Source organism: Heterocephalus glaber, unplaced genomic scaffold (assembly GCF_053883595.1).
Source record: "Heterocephalus glaber isolate CG9 unplaced genomic scaffold, H.glaber_assembly_v1.0 deba00001465, whole genome shotgun sequence".
Lineage (NCBI taxonomy): Eukaryota > Metazoa > Chordata > Mammalia > Rodentia > Bathyergidae > Heterocephalus > Heterocephalus glaber.
The window spans coordinates 30,752,546-30,773,161 of NW_028258312.1; the positions used below are offsets into that span (position 1 = coordinate 30,752,546).

General features: G+C 46.0%; 1 protein-coding gene and 1 long non-coding RNA gene across 3 annotated transcripts in view; one reads left to right on the forward strand and one right to left on the reverse strand.

Annotated features, from left to right (window-relative positions):
* LOC101704636 (uncharacterized) lies at positions 1–19,707 on the reverse strand. The gene is made up of 4 exons (XR_015438904.1): positions 18,321–19,707; positions 9,702–17,567; positions 5,706–5,779; positions 1–3,994 (listed from the first exon to the last, which is right to left on the reverse strand). It is a non-coding gene; the product is annotated as an uncharacterized LOC101704636 (long non-coding RNA).
* Acot12 (acyl-CoA thioesterase 12) overlaps positions 17,611–20,616 on the forward strand; it is a 43,311-nt gene continuing 40,305 nt past the window's right edge. The window contains exon 1 of one of the 2 annotated variants that reach the window (XM_087180745.1): positions 17,611–17,922. In XM_087180745.1, coding sequence (XP_087036871.1) covers positions 17,805–17,922 — 118 coding nt within the window. In that variant the 5' untranslated portion in view covers positions 17,611–17,804. The remainder of the gene's footprint in view (positions 17,923–20,616) is intronic. The other variant, XM_087180744.1, reaches the window with a different exon arrangement.

The following is a 20,616-nucleotide window of genomic DNA, read 5'->3' on the forward strand; positions in this document are numbered from 1 at the left end:
AGAAGCGTCACTAGGGCTGCACACAGCACATTCCTGCAACAACTGCTTTAATGGAGTTCCTGATTGTTTGTCTTAGATGATGTGGAAATCATCAGTTAGCTCCAGTGACCCAGTCCACAGCTATAAAGTGACAGCTGTCATATTTTTAACAACGTGTTTTCTCTTTAACACAATAAAGCCCAGAAGTGATAACAAAACCATGGGCTTGAATCTGTGGCTCTTTTCCAGGCCTACTCGAGGTAGATGTTTAATGACTCGCCGGTGTGATACAGTATCTGACTTTGATTCAGGCTTCCTGTGAACAAAGGCCTGCAGCCGCGCACAGACACGTCGGAAGGAAGGCGCCTGTCAGCACAAGTGGAGAAAGAGTTTGGGGACCTCCAAGGGCTGCTAGAATCCTGCTGCTTCTACCCCAGGACTCTGCTAGCCATAGAGACCCTGCCCCTTCCGTGTCCCTCCACCAGAGCAGCAAGGGCCTGCTTGTATTCTAAAGCAAATACCACTAGTAACTTAGCTTCTTCCAGCCATGGAGTTCAGTGACATTGCGTGACTGACAATTCAGAAAGAGTGAAGAAATACTAAAAATAAAATTAAATTAATCCCTCAACAAAGCACCTTGCTCTGTACTTTCCAGGTCTCTGGGTTGTTATGTACAACAACACCGTGATAGTAGAGGGTGGGATATCCTAATCAAGACTCTGAAAGGTAACGTGAGGCTCTGTGTTCCAGTCATGACAGAACAACCACTGCTACACAGCTCTGTAGCCAACACCAGAGGCCGCAGAGCCTGCTGCAGCCTCACAGGGAGGAGCCCTCTCTCCCTGGGGCTCCCGGCCTCCGAAGTGGAAATTCGGCAATCTATTTGCCTGTTTATTCCCATGTGGCTTATCTCTCTTGAATCCATAATAATTTATTCCTCCTTAAAAATAAAGATTTCACTGTACATGTCAGGGATCCCAGACAGAGCTGTTGAGGGGAAAAGAATCAGGGTCAAATTTATGCTGCAGATTAAAACTGTGAGGAGATTGCAGTTAGTGGCTCATGGTGTCAGGCTCCAGAGACCTGTCTCGGACTCTTCAAAGGACAAGGTCTTCACCTCCAGCCAAGTAACTCCAGGTGGCACTGTTCAGACACCTGACTTACCAAGACCAGCAGTGACAGCTGCACAAAAACAGGCAGCCCTTTGATTGTGTGGAATCGCATAGTACTACAATTTTTAGACATTTTGTTGACTCGTCTCCATTGTTACTGATCTTGAATTTCTTTTATTTGCCTTCTGAGAAGATATTGTTTACTATCACAAAGAATCATGGACTTGATTTTTCTTGCTCTTATTTTGGAGGTAAACCTAGAATATGGATGGTATTATGGGCCCCGTTATTTCTAGCCTGTTTGGTCAAAAAGGTAAAATTTGTTTGTCTTTAAGATGTAGCAATCAATTCACCATAAGTATTTATTTCTTTTTTCCTTCTTGGAACCCAGATTTAAAATAATTATTTCAGATTTTTAAAATTTTCCTGAAATAGTTGAAAATTTATTTTTGAGGAGAAAATTATATTCAAGAAAACTGAAATATGAAAATGCTTACTTTTTATATCCAAATAATTTTCTCATGTACTGAGTATCTGCATTAATTTTTGTTCAGGTTTTGGATCATTTAACTTCATTTTTTCTTATGATAAAAACATTTAACATTTCTTTTATGTTTTCCATCGCTATAAATGTATTTGCGTTGGTCTCGATATGTGATGCCAGTTCCTAGGGTTTTTATGTACCTCGCCCACAGTGATAATATCAGCAGTTCTTGCCTACACTGAACTTGAAATACACACGTAAAACGTAGGTGAAAACATGAGCTCTTTTCACTCTGCTTATTGCAGCGAAACGCGCGTCCTCCTTCCCCAGCTGCGCTGACCTCACCGGCAACAGGGCTGTCCCTGGGCACGGGGCAGAGCGCACTGCTGACCGGGGGTGCCACAGTCTGGGGGCACCAGTGTCCCTGTAAGAATGCGGAAGCTTGGACTCCGCTGCCGAGGAATAGGAATTCTACAGTCAGGCATCCATCCGAGGTTAAGATTTCTCTACTGCCCAAAGACTCAGAAATCCATTCTGTTCCCTCAGCCATGGAAAGTGCCCGACATCCCTTTTCCTCCAGGAATGAAATGGGGAAACCCTTCCACTTCTGTGGTCGTGATTCTCTAAGATACCTGAACTCCGTCGCACTTCCTAGGGTCATTCGGTTAACCCGATTGCTTGAGTTTAAAAGACAGCAGGTGAAAGCCACAAAGCCCCCTCTGGGCCTGAGGAAGCCCCACCTGGGGCGCCTTTTCTCCCGCCCTTGGCGCTCAGAGCGGGTCCCTCGCCAGGGGGCGCTGCCGCCGCCCTTAATCCCATCCAGCAGCCCGGCTGGGCTCCTGCTGGGCTCCTTCCGGCCTTCTCCGTGGGTCCGGCCTCTCCCTTCTCCCTTCTCCAGCGGAAATGAGGTACAGACTGCACACTCACCTTCCCAGCCCTGGATGCTTCTCATCTCCCTGAAGTGCACAGTAATCGTAGTAGTCTTCCCAGGGGAAGTCATTACAGTTTTTGCTCCGTGATTATCACTGCTGATTCTAAGCAGTACCACAAATCATGGCTACTTGACTTTGGCACGCATAATAGCATTTGACACTGGTTTTTCCACTATGTACTATAATTCTTTTTCCTTGGAAACACTATTTGATACAAATAGGCCATAAATAGGTAATGTAAGAAGACGAAGTCCAATATGGGGGGAGTTGTCATGTATTTTTCAGAATTAGTCATTGTCTTTTATTTTTGTTTCTTATTTGCCATGAGGCACAGGAGTCTGTGTTTGCTTAAAGCAGTGATACCAAGGTCTTAAGCATTTGTAAGGATCTCCTTTGGTCTGTGAACTCTACCTTGAGAAATACTGTACAAGAGTGGTGAACCCGTTAATTACACTTCCGTTTTACATACTAAATGTGTGTGCGCTTGTGTGCTTGTGTTGGGGGTGGTAGCCACAAGTTTGCACACCAAACACTCTTACCCACTATGATCCCCACTATTCTATAGCTCCACTCATATATGTATATTAAGCGTAATTATTACGCTTTGGCTACTCCTCATCTCCGCGGTAAAAGAGCGGGTAGGAGAGCTGGACTGGAAAGAAGGCAGCCCTCTCAGAGCGATGGAGCCCCAGCCCAGGACTCACACCTGCGGGCCTTCTGAGGAGGGCGCCAGGTCTAAAGACAGGGGCTCAAGGAACCACTTCGTCCTTAGTCATCTCACTCATCTTGCCAGGCGCTGTGCAGCAATTCCAGTTTTTTGATGTACGCATTTGTTTATAAGAAATAAATTGGCATTATTCATTTATTTCACCAAAAGCTCTGACTTTACCCATGAACCATAACTCAGATTGAAAGGGATGACCTCCAAATGGAAAATATACCTGGGACCTCTTTCATTACTTTTCTAAACTGTATTTTAAAAAGAAACCCTCAGCTGAATAAGTCTCCCGAGCAGAATTCCCTGTTTGGTTGCCCGTTAGTTAGTGTCATCGGTTTTCCTCAATAGAAGAATAACTTCTGTAAGAAGTTTAAATGTGAATATTTTTGCTGTCTGTGTCTTTAATAATGAAATATAGTGCTATATATAGATATTATAAATGTTAAAGAGGGACACGGTGTTTTCATGGATGCAGTAAGTCTGTCTCTTCCCCTTTGCACATTCACTGGTTATTATCAGGATAAATGTTAGGTTCGTGCTGATTACCCTGGTCATTGAGCAGTACAACCTGTTCCTCAGACACTTAGCATTTCACTTTTAAGATGAGATATGCTGTTACCGTGACACAGATGAGTATGAATAGTCTCAGAAAACTGACATGAAAGATTTCTTCCCAGTTTGATCCCGCGTCCACTTTTGCATCAGGTGGCCTCATTCTTCTCAGAACACAACACGTTGTCAACCAAGTTTCCATCACGTCTTGGTAAAACTGTTCAGTTCAATAGAGTTAGCCGTCTGTTAATTCAAACAGTCTATCCAGTTTACAGGATTTGACAACAAACCTACTTTCAATTTTGCAGTACCTTTAAACTTCTCTTCATATGAATGACTGATCGGAATGTGTGTTTGGCTTTCTATTGGGTTGTATTTCAAAATGCTTTACTTTCCTTCCATTAAGACAAAGCTTACAAACAATATGTTAGGATGAAAAATTTAAGGAACATGCCACTCTTTCAAACATAAAAAATGGAGAAGTCTTTCTAAATAGAATTCTTTACTCATGATAGCCATATGCTTATTGAACTGTTTAATTTATCTAATTGTGATTTTAAGATGTTAAGATGTTTTCTTATTACATGTGTTAAATTGTTACCCATAATGTCTTCCTGGAAAAATTATTTGTAAGATTTTTATAAATGCACAATTTATGTATGAATATAATGGAATCTGGGGTGACTCAGTAATCTGCTATTCTTAATTCAATAGTGGTCACCAGCTATCTGACATGCTTTGTAAATTTGCCATCTGTGTGTGCACATATATGTGTATGCTCACATGCACATTACTGCATTTATCCTCACATGGATTTATCACTTAATGTTTTTGTAAAAGTACCTGAGCTACTCATGTAATGGGAAAGTTGCCATAAAGATGTACATACGCCCCTTAGTTTGGCAGATGTCTTCACATTTTATTTACAAATATATAGCTTTTCATTTGCAGTTTCTACCCTTTCATTTCTAGCCTCTATTTTGATACTTATTGGAAAAGTAAAGGAAATAATTTGTATGAAGCTAGCATCAATGTTTTCTGAATAACAAGTCAAAACACAGCTAATGTGGATATCTGTGCAGATAGAGTTGGACGTTATGCCTTATATAAAAACCCAGGATTTTATAATATCAGTATTTATATGCATTCAAGAAAAAGTCATGATATTTGACTGGCTGTGTGGTCAGATATACTTTGAAAGTCAAAAAAATTAATATTCTTAGCAAATAGATATCTGTTAATAGATAAAGTTTTAGTATTTTATTCCAAGTAGAACTACACGTCATACAGAAATCTGAAGTAATTACATAGATAATTCCTGCAAGATATTTTTCCTCAATTTCTTATCTTTCTGGTGAACTGTACAGATGTTTGCCTCAGTTTACCATAAACATTTGCCCAAATAAATTCTGAAGTAGATGCTGTGTACTGTTACACAGATGAATATGAGTATGGGGGGATCTATAATTGGAGTAAGATCCATCTTTAGATAGCAATGGAAATGCGTGCTTCATTTTTCAGCAAGTTGCTGAATACTGGTTCCACATCAGTAGTGTGGCCTTGAGTCTCCTGGCCCAGTGGGGGCACATTTGGGCACAGCGATCACAAAGGAAAGTGTTAGAGCCCACCAGCTTGCCCATCTGACCTAAGGTCAGACAGTCCCCAAGTAGCCTGGACCCCAAGGGCAGGTGCCAAGCCGGTGGTGCTGCTTCCTTGGCTTGGAAACAAGTGAAAGTCATGGAACCAAGCATTTTTCTGAAAGTTGTTGCTTCCACTATTTCTACTTGTGCAAAAGTGATGATTCGTGGTAGAAGCATTATGCAGATTCAGGGCAGGAATTGCTCGATGAGTAAAAGCCATCAGAGTCTGTTTAACTCCCTGCAGCTCCCTGTGCTGAATGAGCTAACAAACGAACAATCCAGACCTACCTGAAGGAGCCACGTGTCAGCCCCACAGCAGGTGTGCCCGGTACCCAAGGGTGCGTCCTCAGGCTTCGGGCACCCTGAAACAGTAAAGAATCCTTTATGTCAAAAGAGGATAAAATTAAAAACTACAGGTATTGTTCCCTACTCAACAACGTGATGAGAGTGTGGTGTGGCTTTTTAGAAAACGCGACAGCCAGAGGCAGTGCAGCTGAGGTGCTCAGTTTTCTCCCTGCTGGCAGAGCTCCCCCGGATCTGACTGCTGTGCTTTGCTGGCCAGGGCTGCATCTCCCCGCAAGCAGCAACTGCAGATTCCCCACAACACCGTGTCCACACCCGACCCTCCGAAAGTTTCTGCTGGCAAAGGGAATGGAACTCTCACTGCCTATTCACTGATAGTACATAAGAAAAATTTATTTCTAAGTGAGCTTTCAGTAAGAGATCAGTAATATATACTGTGTAAATTAATATTGATTACATAAAGGAATTCAGCATTGCTTGTATATTGTTTTAAAGAGAGAAATGGCTTATGAATTGAAAAATCAAAGTATTCTTTATACAGTCTTGTATTCCAGTGCTTGCTGTTGCCATCCAATTAGCCGTCATTCACTGAAGGGATATCACATCTCATGGTCTCAAACGTGTTTTATACAACATACATGTTGATCATTGAAAGTGATGCTAACTTTAATTTCAGAACTCTGCATGCTACTACCACGGTGATAATCAGCTACTAGCCACATTTTCCCATATTTGTTTCACATTTATTTGAGAGGTACCCACCTAGGCACATTTGTTTTTGATCAAATAAAAAATTCAAGAGTTCAACTTAAATCCACTGAAAAGATAATCCAACTACCACTTTTTAAAAATATAAGACTTATATGAGTGTGTTAAATGAAAATAGAAGCACTAGTAATTGGAAGAGATCTATCCCACCATAAAAGCCCTCAGATTAATGCCCAAATCAAACCTAAAATGCTAAGTAAAAGAGTTTTTGATAAGAAATTTGCTGAACCAAATAAGCAACTAAATGGAAACCAGAATAGGAGCCACAAGAAATGCGCATGAAAAGTAGATTGGGAAATCCACAGCCAAGATCCCTAAGATAATTAGCACCACAAAGTCAGACCATCAGCACATGCTAAGTATTGGTCATCTGTGTTTAAAATTTCATTTGTTTAGCAAAAATACCATTTAAAATAGAACAGTGATTTCAGGCTTTTCTCAAAAATTGTAGTCTTGTTGAAAAATACTTCAGGCAAAATTCTATGTCCAGTAAAGCTTAGTGTAGAATGTGAAACATCCGGGTTCCCACCTCTGTAGAGCCTACAGGCCATGCGCATTTCCCAAACGGCCCTCCTAAATCACTCTAGGGGCAGTGAAGCAGGGTGAAGGAAAGGTGGCCACTGTGTGGTGACCTTCGCTTTCCGGATGTTTGGAACCATGTGTGGCCCCGTGTTTACTGCTGTATTTTCATGTTCTAGACAGGTTTACATAACGTTTCTTTGCTGGAGAAGTTACTGCACCATGCATTTGCAAACAAGAATAGGAAATGTTTTCCCTTCCAGTCACTAGAAATACTTCACTGTTCTGCTGTTAGTGGGCACTTTAGAACATATGAAATGCAAATTGCAAAAGTGTATGTTCCGCCAAACTTTCATGTGCATTGGAAATTTGTTTAAAATAAATAAAAATCTTGCTGGTTTATTTGGCAGTGTTGAGTCTTGTCAAGTTTACTGTGACCTGAGATCTTAACACAAGGCCATAAAAATTGATATTCAGTTTGCCTTATGTGTGAATTAAATCCAGGAAGTGAATAAGCTTATCCAACTGAAGAGAAGTTTTGAAGCAGACATGTGATTAAATCAGAACTCTTCATGTGAGTGGCAAAAATTGATGTTCTTACCCCAATGAGTAGAAAAATCGGCATTTACTAAGATTAATGATTAATCACTAAACAGCCACACAGACTTCTAGTTCAGAAGTTAAATGCATACCAGTGAATTCTTAGCCTATTTTAGGGGATTCCTTCTTCCTAAAGATAAAATTTATACTCTAGACTTTATATTGTAGATTCCTTCACAGGAATCTCCATTCTGCTTGCCAGAAATAAGCTACAGGATTTCAACTTTTTTTTCAGTTGAAAACAAACAGCAACAGTTAAAACCCTGCAGATGCTTTTCTGTAAGAGAAACCTATTCACAAAGATAAAATTGGAAAAGTAGGGAGTTCATCAGAACTGCAGAAAATAAAGTAAGTTTAGCTTTGGAGACAGTATATACGTGCAGTGATTATTGATGTAGTTCAGCTTTCAAGATCTTTACAGTAAATACTTTCTTGTTTTACAAATTAATGTTAACATTTTCCCATTTGGGTTGAAAGATGATTAACTTAAATATTCACAATGTGCTGAGAGTTTAGTTACTTGCTACAGATTTTCATTCTCAGTGATTGTGTTAAAGGAGTATATTAAATTTTTTCAGGCTTAATTATGAGACAAATCAGTCAGCAATGTGAAGGACCTGGTTTCTGTGGATGTTCGTACGAGGAACCGTTTGCATGGAGAAATGGACCTGTGTGATTTGGAATGTAAACACAGCATTATAAAATTAGTTTCCCATTAGAATGTCATCACTCTCCTAAGAGTAATAGCCCCGGCGCTGAGATGCAAAAGAGCCTGTGCAAAGTCTCCTTTGACCTTGACAGTCCGGAAAGGAGATCAGAGAGAAGGCTGTTCTGGAGGGCCAGGGAGAGCCACTTACCTGCAGGGCCACCTCCTCTGGGCACCCTTGAGAGAGCTCTAGCTGCTCACCCACCTGAGCCCAGAATGCCCTTTCCCACCTCGACAGCTCTGACAGCCCATAGCACAGCAAGGCCTCTGATTTCTCTTTGTTTGTTTGGAAACAGGGTCTCACTATATAGTTCAGGGTGGCCTTGAACTCACTATGTAGCCCAGGCTGGCCTCAAACTTACAGTGATCCTCCTGCCTCAACCTCCCAAGTGCTAGGGTGACTGGCATGCACCACCACACCATACTTTTTTTTTTCAGTGCTGGGGACAGAACCCAGGCACATGCTAGGCAAATGCTATACCATTGAGCTATATCTCCAGCACCTCAAACCCACATTTAAAGCAAAAGAGATTGAAAGAATGTGGGGTACTGGGTGGAAATTTCAGCAAAGGAACAACAAAGCCCTTTTTCTTTCCACAATGAGCATGACATAGGAAAGGCTTGCAGTGAGTAGTGAAGAAATTAGTAGTTACGCATCATGCATTATCTTGACTAGCTGACCTCTAAAGATCGGTACGAAATTTACATACTTTGTGAGTGCAAATTCCCTGTCTCCTTCTTCATCTCCCTCTCTCTTCTCTCTCCTCACAGAGTCTTGTTGTGTCTAGGACCTGCACTTAGGCTTGCAGATGAAGTTTTGTTTAGGATCATTGAGGCATTCATAGCTTCATAAGTAGCTATAAGCTTGCAAGGATTCATGTGCTTCTTGAAATACACCTTTATTCTTAGGGAGGAATTCAGGCACTGGCAGGCACAGAGTCTGATCTCTTTTCGGAAGATTACTAAGACCAATAAAAAAAAGCCCCACCCCAGTGAAAAGATAGTTAACTGCAAGGCAAGCAATACCGACCTTAAAGCTGTGGCCAGTGCTAGTGGCTTCTCCCAATTACTGTCATCTTCCCTGTATGGATTATTACGCCTGATAAAAAGAATTTCTCAGTGGTGCTGGCGCCTGCCTCGCAAGCACAAGGTCCCGAGTTCAATCCCCGGTACCAAAAAAAAAAAAAAAAAAAAAAAAGAATTTCGTTTCTGGAGTGGACAATCTTTCAAGATGTTGGCCTCAGGGCCAGCCATCACCCCTGTCTCTGCCCCAGGACCATTTTGTGCTCAAGCCCACACACACCTGCTCTTCCCAGCCTGTCCTCACAGCACCCTGCCACATCCCTGCAGTCCCGCTGTAACGGTGTTGGTAAACACTCAGAGCTCACCAGACAGCAGGTGCCCTCTCCAGTGGGTGCAGCACACCTTAGCATAGTGATGGCAAACCTATGTCATGCAGAGCCCTCTCTGTCAGCATGCAAACCAAGCCGAGCATCAGAGCAGCACCCACAGAGGCCATGCACATGCTCGGAAAGGAGTGGCAGCGCCAAGTGATGACGTCACGAGCTGCGACTCATTAGGCACAGCTCGAGCTCCTCGGAGCTTTCAAGTGGCGGTCAGTGTGCTGCCAAGGACATACATGTATTTGCTTGGACTGGTTGTGAGTTTTAATGCGTTCATTTTTGTTAACACAAGATTTTAGCTTTGAGTTTTCTTATGAAAAATTGAAATTTAATATCTAAGACTTATCAAAGATGTTTCAATCTAGAGATTGAGATTCTTTAATGTTGTGCTGCCCCCTCCCCCCCCCGGCATATTTGAATCTGCAGCACTATAGCTAGTTGTTTGTGAAGAATTTATAAACAAGAGCAAAGATTTATATATTTGCTTGGACTAGCTCTGATTTTAGCAGAAGGCCCTACAAGGTAGGAAGCACACTCAGATGTCTTTTTCAGAGCAGACCAAAAGGTGGTGGTCAGTGGAACACTGCCCCCTTGTGCTGGTGGTCAGCAAATTCAAGAGGAACCGCCCCTGAGAATCACGGCCATACGTTATTGATTCAGGAAATATCCAATTCTTTAGTGTTAACTACTGGTGTTAGCTATTTTTAGTATAGGGATAGATTTGTATTGGGTGCTTCATTTTTTTATTTTGTATTTTTGTAGACTCCAAGTCTTGAGCACCAAAAAATGACTACAATACAAAAGGCAAAATTGAAAACAGATAGTGGAGATCATTCCAAGAAGCTAGACAGTCATTTGGAGTGACGCTATGCAATAAGAAAGTGTTGTGTGTCACACATCAAGTGTCAGATGGCACTTTGACACCAAACACAAAGTGTTTCAGAACTTGGTGAAATGAAAAGGAAAGAGTTTCTTGAGGGGAAATTAAGGAAATGTCATTTCTAGTATCTTAGTTTTTGTAACTTCTTTCTAAAACAAATCATCTGACAGCTGCCAGCTTTCAGATTTCACTTTGCATAGCAAAACATGGTAAGCCTCTCTCTGGTGGGGACTTTGTCAAAATGGCCATGTTGTCTGGGAGTAATTCCTTTTTCATGTTTTCCCAAACGAGAGTAAAATTATACATCGCATCTCTGGGATACCACTTAACAGAAATACTGTTACAGATTGAGTCCTGTGCATGGCAAGTGATGCTCATCAGCATCTCACCACTGACTTACAAAAGGCAACCTGGTACTCCCTGTGCTTGGATGAAAGCACAGACATAAATAATCATGCAAGGCTAGCAGTAATTTTTCAGTGTGCTGCTGGTGACATCATGAGAGAAGAGCGGTGAAACTGGTAGCACTGCCTGGAAGAAGACAAGGGATGGACATCTACAGTGCTGTGATGGAGGCCTTTTTGTCACAGACATAAAACCAGAAACAGTGATTTCAGTTACTAGTGACAGAGCACCATGAATGGTGGAGGCAACATCTAGTTCATACAGTGCTTTGCTAAAGAAGCAAAACATCCAGTCATTCAGTTCTATTGTGTTGTGTAACAAGAAGCTCTTTGTCCCAGGGAAAACGCAAAACTTACACGGTATCCTCAAAGATGTCACACAAATGAATTACATTATGGCTCATGCTCTTAATTTTCAACAGTTTCAAGCACTTCTTGATGAGGTTCAAGTACAGTATAATGCTTTACTTAGAAATTTAGAAAATTCACAACATTTGCAGACAATCCTACATGCCATCAGGAAATCTTCAAGGAATTTTCTAGTATCGTGGCAGCTGCGAAGGATAATTTTAGAAACAGATGTTTAAGTTCCTTAAGATGGGGACAACCCTGTGTTTTCTTACTTCTCTAGATAAAGCCAAATTTGAAGACCTTGATATTTTCTGCTTACACTGGTTAGATTTTGGAAATCTGGAAATGGAGCTATTGGAATTTCAAGAACGCTGTATCTGGAAAAATGAACTCTATGACCTGCGTGCAACACTTGAGAAGACAGAGTGTGAAGGGGGACAGAGGACGGCACAGTCGGTAGTTCTGAAAATGAAATCCTCGACGTGTGGGATTCTCTGCCAAATAACTTTAAGTCAATGAAAGCACTTGGGATTGCTTTCTGTACTTTGTTTGGATCATCTCATGCTGTAAGCAGCTATTTTCAGCTTGAATGATATCAAATCTGATATAAGAACAGACTAACGGGTGACCTAAGTCCTGCGTGTGTTGCTGTCAAATTAACAAAGTGTGATCCAAGGTTTGACATGTTTTCAGCGTGCACATAGCAGCAAGATCCCCTTCTTGTGCAAAAGCACGTGGAATGCTGTTACCTTTTGGTAAAAAGCTGTTTGTATCATTGAAAACTCTGTATTATGTTTTTGTTAAGACAAAAGATGTTAACATATGAGTTATTTTTTCTAAACTAAAACCTCAGTATTCAGATTTAATTGCAGTGTTGGCACTTTGCATCAAGTGGGTTTTGGATTGCAGTTTGGATGTTTGGTCTCTAAAAGGTTCGCCATCACTGCCTTAGCAGTTGAAGAAGAAGGAACCACCACCCTGCGCCTGTCCTCTGGACTCTGTTGATTCCTAGAGAGAACCAAGAAGCAGCTCTTGTAAGGTTTACTCCCAACTCCTATTCCTGATCAGGATATTATTAAGCGTTCTATAGTTTGTGCTATCAGCATTTAAAAAATTTGTTTTGTCTATCTGGGCTTTAGCAGTTTTTAAGGGAAGAAACAGCAAAGGGTTCAGTCAAGTAGAAAATGATAATTCCAAAGGAGCTGTGTACTTGGCTGTTATGAAACATAACCAATTTCTACTGACATTAACCAGGCAACCTGTGATCTTCATAGATCCTGTGTTTGCATATTTTACACACTGCACAGCATGTTATAACAATGAAACAAACTGCAACTATGGACTAATAAAATTTTTTGACTGGTTGTACCTGGAGAAGGACATGAAGTAACTCCAGGGCTGCACACAGCCATTAGGTGGCTTCCAAACATGCTTATTCCATTCCACCTTCACCCAATTTTTCTAATTAATAATTTACTCTCTTTTGAAGCAGCATCTTGCTGAGTCACCCAGGCTAGACTCAAGATTTCAGTCCTCCCGCCTCAGCCTCCCAGAGGGCTGGATTACAGGTGTGTGTCACCACATGGGCTACACTATTTTTGCAGCATTTTCACATATGTTGTCTTTTCACTAAGAAAACTATGAAAGTGAAGTCCACAATCTGGTTACTCAGCAGCATTTATCCAGTGCTCCAGACAAAGGAGGCAGTGGGCAGCCCATGCATTGAATGAATGAATGAATGAATGAATGAGGCTTGGTTTGGAAGCAGCTGCGTGGGCTTTGGGTAGCACTCCTGCCTCTCCCTTTCTTACTTCCGTGCTCTACAGCTTGTTCAGCACTTGCTCGCCAGCTGAGACCGGAGCCAGGCTCTCTTCCTCTACTGCCTCCTGGCTGTGCGGTCTCGGGCAAGTGGATGCAGTTTCCTCACCTATAAAGTGGGAATTTTAGCAGTCCCTTGGCCTCCTTAGGGGTGTGCGGCCTGTTGTGAGTGTTAATGACCTGGGCTTCAGTTCCCATCTCTGTAAAGAGAGTATGACTTGCAGGGTGGTGGTGAGAATTCAATAAGATGATAAATCATGTGTTTCATGATTCCACGGAATAAATAACTTCTAGGGTCTACTGTGTTATGGTTTCGCGTGTTTGGAAGGTAACTGGATTGTGGCCGACTGCTGATAGGAGCTGGCGTCTGGCCGAAGGGTGCACCCCCTCCCGGCTCCTCCTTTGAGTCTCTGCTTCCTGTCCACCATGCTGTGAGCAGCTTTCCCTCCCCCATGCCCCTCCATCACACTGTTCCTTCTTTGGAGCTGGCCCACCCTGGACTGAAACAGGAGTCCTGTAAGTGGTGGACGTCGGCAGTTGTGTCTCAGCAGTGAGGAGAGTGATGAAGACATCACAGCACTGTCGTGGAAGTAGGGAACGTCTGTTTTATAAGAAGAAAGGGCCACTGTGGCACAGGCCACCAAGTGCTCCATCCAGGCGCCACATGAGCAAGGGGTCGGCCCAGCGCAGGCCCAAGTGCAGCTTCCCAGACGCACACGCGGACTTTCTCCACATCACACTCTTCCACTGACCTCAAAAGGCTGCTGTTAGTCTGGAGTTCCAGGGAAGGAGGGAAAGGAAACTATTCGGTCGATGAAAAATGTCTTCCTGAGAAGTAGCTTGCGAGGGCCTGGAGGAAGTTTGTGGAGCCCAGCCTGTGGTCCCTCCCCAGTGCTTCTGACTCAGGGACTCCGGGGCAGGCCAGAGAACCTTGAGGGCCAGCTTAGGGAGCAAGAAAACACGGGCAGAGACTGGAGAGTCCTGGAAACCTGAAGCACAGACAGGGACAGCCCTAGGCCCAAGGGGCCAGGGGAGGTTGCTGCCAGGTGGCAGAAGGGGACCAGGTCAGGGCTGAGCCCAGCTCTTCCTGGTGCAAATCATCTCAAGATGAGAGGGACCAGTCCTCTAAAGCCAGATGCAACTGCAGTGGACCCCACAGAACTAGATAACTCTAGTGAGTAGTCTGGTTACGATTTTTTAAAATGAAGCTAGGCATGGCAACACACCCATCTCATCCCCAGAGTCTGGGAAGCGGAGGCAGGAGGGTCTCAAGTTTGAGCCCAATCTAGACACTTTCCTCAGGGACTTAGTGAGACCCTGTCTCAAAATAAAACTCAAAAGGGCTGGGGATACAGATCAGTTCAAAGGCCCTAGGTTCAATCCTCAGCACTGGGAGAAAACAATGCATCCATAATTTAAACATTTCAAAGGAGAAAACTCCAGGGTTCTGATGGCTTTCGTGGAGAAATCTGCTAAATGTTTAAAGAACACCAAATCTACAATCTCTTCTAGACTAGAGGGGAACACTTCTTGATTCACTTGATGAACCAGATACCAAAACCAGCCCAAGACAGTGCTAAAAAAAAGAAAAAAGAAAAGAAGATCTTAGGACGAGAAATAAGAATTGGGATGTATTATGTGTGTGCCGCCTCCCCATGGTGAAGTAATCATGTACTGTAAGCCTGGGCTAATAAAATAAGCAGGCCGCTGTTTCTCCGAAATGTTGACATGGAACCCTTCATAAACCATTAGGAAATAGAAGTCAGGGCCACACATGACCCAGCAGCGTCGAGGATCACAGAGCAATCTGTGTGTAGCACCATGCCGGCCAGGAGTGGCGGTCAGGGGACTGCCCAGGCCAGGGTCACAGGCAGGAAGACGTGGGCAGTGCCGCTCTGGAGCCGCAGAATCACAGGGCTCCAAGCACCTGGCTTTTCATCAAACAAAATAAAGCTCTGCCTCACACACAAGTTGGGTGAGTGGCTGTGATCACAAACAGGAGAAAGGTCAGCGTGCGTGGGTTTGCCACGGGTGGCAACACTGCCCTACTCCCAGCCAGAGAAGAGCGGCCCTGCAGCTCCCTGCCTGTCCCGCATGCCTGGGCTGTCACAGCAGAAGTCCTGGGGGCAGGACTGTCCCCATCCTGGCCTCAGATGGAGATGCTGGAGGGGAACCCTGGCTTCCCCGCTCTGCAGGGACAGCTGCAGCCACGCCCTGCTACCTTCAGTGTACCTGCAGATCCCCTGGGAATCTCAGGAACATCAGACCGACCCAGGAGGCCTGGGGCTCTGAGTTTCTGCCATGTTTCCAGGTGACGCCGCTGGTGTCTGAGCACCCCACAGAGATGACACCACTGTTCCTCCTGCAGCTTCCTCCCAAGCAAACTGCGTGCTCCCCAACTCTGCTCTCGGTCTGCTTCTGGGGTCTCTCCCTCTCCCTCTCTCTCTCCTCCCTCTTCCCTTTCCTCTCCCTCCTTCTGTCCAGTGCTCCTTGCTGCTGGTTTTCACAAAGCCCAACTACCCTGTCTCCAGCATCTGGGGCCAGCCTGCGATCCTCCTCCCACTCCCATGCTCCAATCTGAAAACGTCCTTGTCCCATGGATTAAGAGCTATCTGCACACTACTTGCTCGTCCTGCTCTCATGCATGACCTTTTAAAACTGGCTGGCTACATGCTCTGCTCATCTTCAAAAGATGTCTGTGAGCGCAAATGGAGTACGGAGGCCTTTTCTTCAAACATAATAGCAGAAATCCCTGACATCAGAGAGAATCGGAGATAGTGAATGCTCACATGTGCAGATGACATTTGGATTGTGAAAGGGAAAGAAAGCCCATTCAGAAAGACACAGAAGCTATTAAAATGAAAATCAGCGTGGAACCAACAAAAGGGATGAAATCATACTCAAGAGATCTGGAAACAGGGAATAACATTAAGATAAGACGCAAGCATGAGTTTGCACACTGTGTCTGTTTTGGATTGCACATCTCTAGACACACAGTGTCCCTTTCAGAGACCCATTTTCTAAATCCATCTTCTCACACCTACACTTAAACATTTTTCAAATTTTGGAAGTTTCCAAGAAACCAAATCTAAGAGAATACATGAAATTCAATATTACCACTTTAGTCACCACTTTTCACTCAAAATAATACAACTCAATCTAAACACAGACTTTATTTTCCATAAACTCACTCATGTAACTGCCAGTTACTGCTGTGTAACAAACAGTCCCACACACCACAGTAGCAGATGATGAAACATGGTTAATTCTCACAATCCATGTGTATGCCGGGTGCCTCTGAATCTGGCCGAGACAGCTCCGTGCAGTGTCAGAGGCTGCTGCTTTGGCATAGAAGCTGCCCAGGGCAGAACTGAGATGTTCCAGAGGACAGAAACCTGGGCTCCCTCTCAGGCCGGCAAGGCTGGGAGCAGGCACCTTGCTTTATCCCCACTGCCCCTTCCACAGTGGTCTCCTGGCCAAGCCTGGCACCAATAAATGCCTCTCACAGAGCTATCAGTCCATGATGGACAATAATCTCCTTTCCTAATTCTCACACCACAATGCTTTGTTAATACAGAAGGTACTTTTATAAGGTATTAAGAATTCTACAGGTATTTTTCAGAGACTTCCAAACAACAGGAATGCCATCACATGATCACTGGACTAAATCAGTGTGTGGCTGCAGAAGGGTGTCACCTGGATGGCTTGCTTGTTTAATTTTGCTTGTGTTTCAAAGCCATTGTATGCTCTCTCTAAAAGTCGGACTCATCCTCTCCTAACGGTGCATCCTATTTTTACTTAGACTTAGCTGGGCTGGACGCCTATGGCAAAGGATCCTGAAAGCTTTAAGTCAATGTTTTCTTATTTCCTCTCCTTCATGAAAGAAAACAGTCGTCAGAACGGGAAGCAGTTAGCAGAGCCTGCATCCTGACTTCTCTGACGGGGCCGGGCACAGCGAGGCGGTGACAAAGCGGCCCCCCTGCCACCTGCCTCTCCACAGCCAGGACCCTGGGTCCGTGCCGGCCGCGTGCCAGGCCTGCTGCCCAGTCCTCCGCATCCATCTTGGCCACCAGGGGCCCCCAGCAGCCTGCCCCACACCCAGACACCCTGAAATCTGACAGGTGCTGGGGTGCTGAGTTTTCCCAAAGAGAAGCGCCTTCTAGAGTCAGCGATCGCATCCCCACAGGTGACCTCCCCGCTCCCACTAAGAAGAGATTCTCCCGGGCCCGGCAGCCAGTGAGGCGGCAGCACCGCTGCCCTGGGCGCCCAACCGCCGGCGCCCTCTCCTGAGGCCTGGATTTCACAACCCGCGATCTTTGGAGCCTTGGCCTCCTGCTAAGGCAGAGGTGGATTTTGAACTGGGGCCTGGGCAGTCAGCACCTGGGGACAGGGAACAGCCTGGAAAACAAAACAAAACAAGCAGACAACAAACAACGATCTGTGCAAAGTCAAGCACATCACAGGCCTTCGCGCCGCGCGCTCTCGCTGAGCGTCTGCAGCGGCGACACCGCGCCCCGCTCCTGGCCGCGCTGTCCCGCGCTGTCCCCTGCCGGCCGGCGACACCGCGGACTCGGGAGCTCCCTGCCCCGGGCCGGCGGGCGGCTCCCAGGAGCCCGGCGTCCCGGCGTCAGGGCCATGGAGCCCAGCGAGGTGCGCATGACTCAGGCCGTCCAGCCGGCGCACGCGGACGCCCGCGGCGAGCTCAGCGCGGGGCAGCTGCTCAAGTGGGTGGACACCACGGCCTGCCTGGCGGGTAGGAGCGGGACCGAGGACAGGCGCCGGGGAGCGGAGACAGGCGCGGGGGACCCGGGGACAGGCGCGGGGGAGGGGGACAGTCGTGGGGGACCGGGGACAGGTCTCTGGGTGCAGGATGGAGCTGCACTGCGTGGGGTGGACAGAAGGGAGGAGGGAGGACAGCAGCCCAGGACAGCTAACCTTGAAGGCTCCGCTTCTCTGTGAAGACCTACATGTTCAGGAATTTGCACCCGGTAAATAAGGGTGTGGATGTCCATGACCTAGGGACACGGGAGCCTCCAGGGCTCTGCACTTACTTTCGGAACTAAGGGTCCTAAGACCAAACCCGCCCAACCACCTGTCCAGGTCATTGTGCCTGGAGTACAGATGTGATAGGGAAATACAGTAAGTGTTTACCTTTAAAAGTATTACACTGGAAGATTCATTGCCACGAGTTCCCTCAAAATCCTCCCTCTTGTCCGAACGCGCTCATGCCACGTCCTCGGGACTTTCTGCAGCAGCTCTGGAGTCCTGTTTCCTGAGGGTCTGTAGTTGTGCTGTCCTGGCTGCCTCGATGACCTGAATCCAGTCAAAACCTCCCCTTTTCATGGTCATTGTGACTTTGGGGAAGAGCCAGAGGTCACCTGGTGCCAGAGCTGGTGACTAAGGCGGATGAGGACAGCGTCACGTTTTCACACGCCTGCTTTTCCATTGGATGGCGCCGGGCAGCAGCGTTCACTGCATTTTTGATCCCATCTCATAAAGACTCTCCTGAAAGAGGACCTCCAGAACTGCCTCAGAAAGTGGCAAGAGCAAGAACGAAGGATAAATGTGACTGAAGCAAGGGGAGAGTTTCTAGGGGGGTTCTTGGTAATGCGTCTTCTACCATGGTAAATTTTCAAATTTAAACATTCACCCTACTTTGCATTCGCCTTCCATACATATGCTACCACTGTGACACAGCTTACACTGACTCTTTCTACTGTGATGTACTCAGACACACCCTGGGGTTTCCTGTGTTATTTCATTAAAATAATTGCAGACTGTGTCAAGCCAGCTGATTTTCAGCAGTAAGGAAAGTTTACTCAGAGGAGTTGCAGTGTGGACCCTGCTGCAAGTTACTGGTTTCACAGGGCATGGCTCACTGCCCAGACCTGCTTCTGTGGCCCAGTCTGCTGCCACGTACTCTCCTAGTACCTGGGAAAGGCCACTGTGTTCCCCTGAGGGATGGGAAACGTTCCTATGGGCTGCTGGTGCTGGTCCTTGCCCTGAAACGCCCCTGTGGAAGCTCCAAGCCCCTGTGTGGTCCTCGGTCCAGGGAAGTAACTGAGGGGAAAAGAGGTCACCGGGGAGTGGCCAGCTAGTGCCCAGGTATCTCGGCGGGGTCTCTGGCCTGGGCTGGCAGGAGGGGAGCTCCAGGACTAACGCGAAAGGCTGGGGCTGTCCCTCCCCCGACTGCGAGGAATCTGTTTTGATTGGTTAAAGCCCGTCTAAAGCAGTTCCTAATGGCCACTCGAGCCAGCAGAGGCAACCTCCTGGGGACCACTGAGAGCCCAGAGAAGGAGGGTCTGCGTTTGGAAGCAGCGGTTTGGTTAGAGAGTAAAGGGTCCTCCCTCCACCTGGCAGGTGGGGTGTGTTTTCCAGCTGTGGCTCTCCTGGACCCTGCAGGTCACTGGTAAACGCCATCCCTAGGGCTGTTCTTCCTTCTCCGCTCTCCCTTCCACCTCCTGGATCTGATCTCCGCAGAGGCCGAAGTGAACTGAAAATACAGGAAGCTGTCATTCTGCTCCAGCGGACAACCTCCCAGCGCCCTCCCGTCCCACTGCGGGGAAAGCCCACACCCTTCCCGTTCTTCCTAGATGCTCCCCAGAGCTGGAAACACTCCTTCTCTGAGGGGCTGGCCAGGGAACCACACATGCGAGATGAGGTCAGGTGCAGCCTGGGCCGGCAGGGAGTGGTTGTTACCTGGTGCAGGACGTAGGATGCCCCACCAAAGGACCAGCATGGTGCTTCCCAGAACAGCGCAACTATCCGTGGGCCGCGCGGCAGGCAGCTTCCCAGCTCCCCCGCTGCGGGGTACCTCTCTCCCTGGCTCACACGCTCTGCAGTGCCAGGCTTCTCATCTTCCCCAGGCCGGGCCAAGTTCTCTGCTCCGCACCTCGGCACCTGCTCTGTTCTTTGTGGTTGCACCCTTTTCCCAGCGTGATTGTCATTCCCTGGAAAGGTCTTTCCTGACCCGTCCATGTTGGTGTTCGCGCGCTTCCTCCACATCACCACAGTGCCCTTTCCCACCTCTTTCATGCCACTCAGCGCGTCGCACAGTTCTGCTTGGCCAAGTAGCATGTACACTAAGCTAGCTCTACACTCCCTAGAGTGTGAACCAACTAGCACCTGATTATCTACATCGATGGACGGGTAGGGGGCTGGATGGACCGGTGGGGCTGTAACTTGGAATCTCAGGTCCAAAAGGAGGGTACACTTTCCAAATGACTCTTAATGGACTTAAAAATGTGTATTTTAAAGTAATGTGTGTCAGGGTGGATATTAGAAGCAGAAGGGACTTTAAACATCATGTGTCCGGTGCACTTATTTTATAGGCAACAAAAGGGAGGCTGTCTGATGATTACAAAGCCCTGCTTTTCTCAACGAGTGCTAAAGTTTCTGAGATGTCTTAACATCTGGAAAACTCAGTCATATCTGAAGCCAAGCTGTT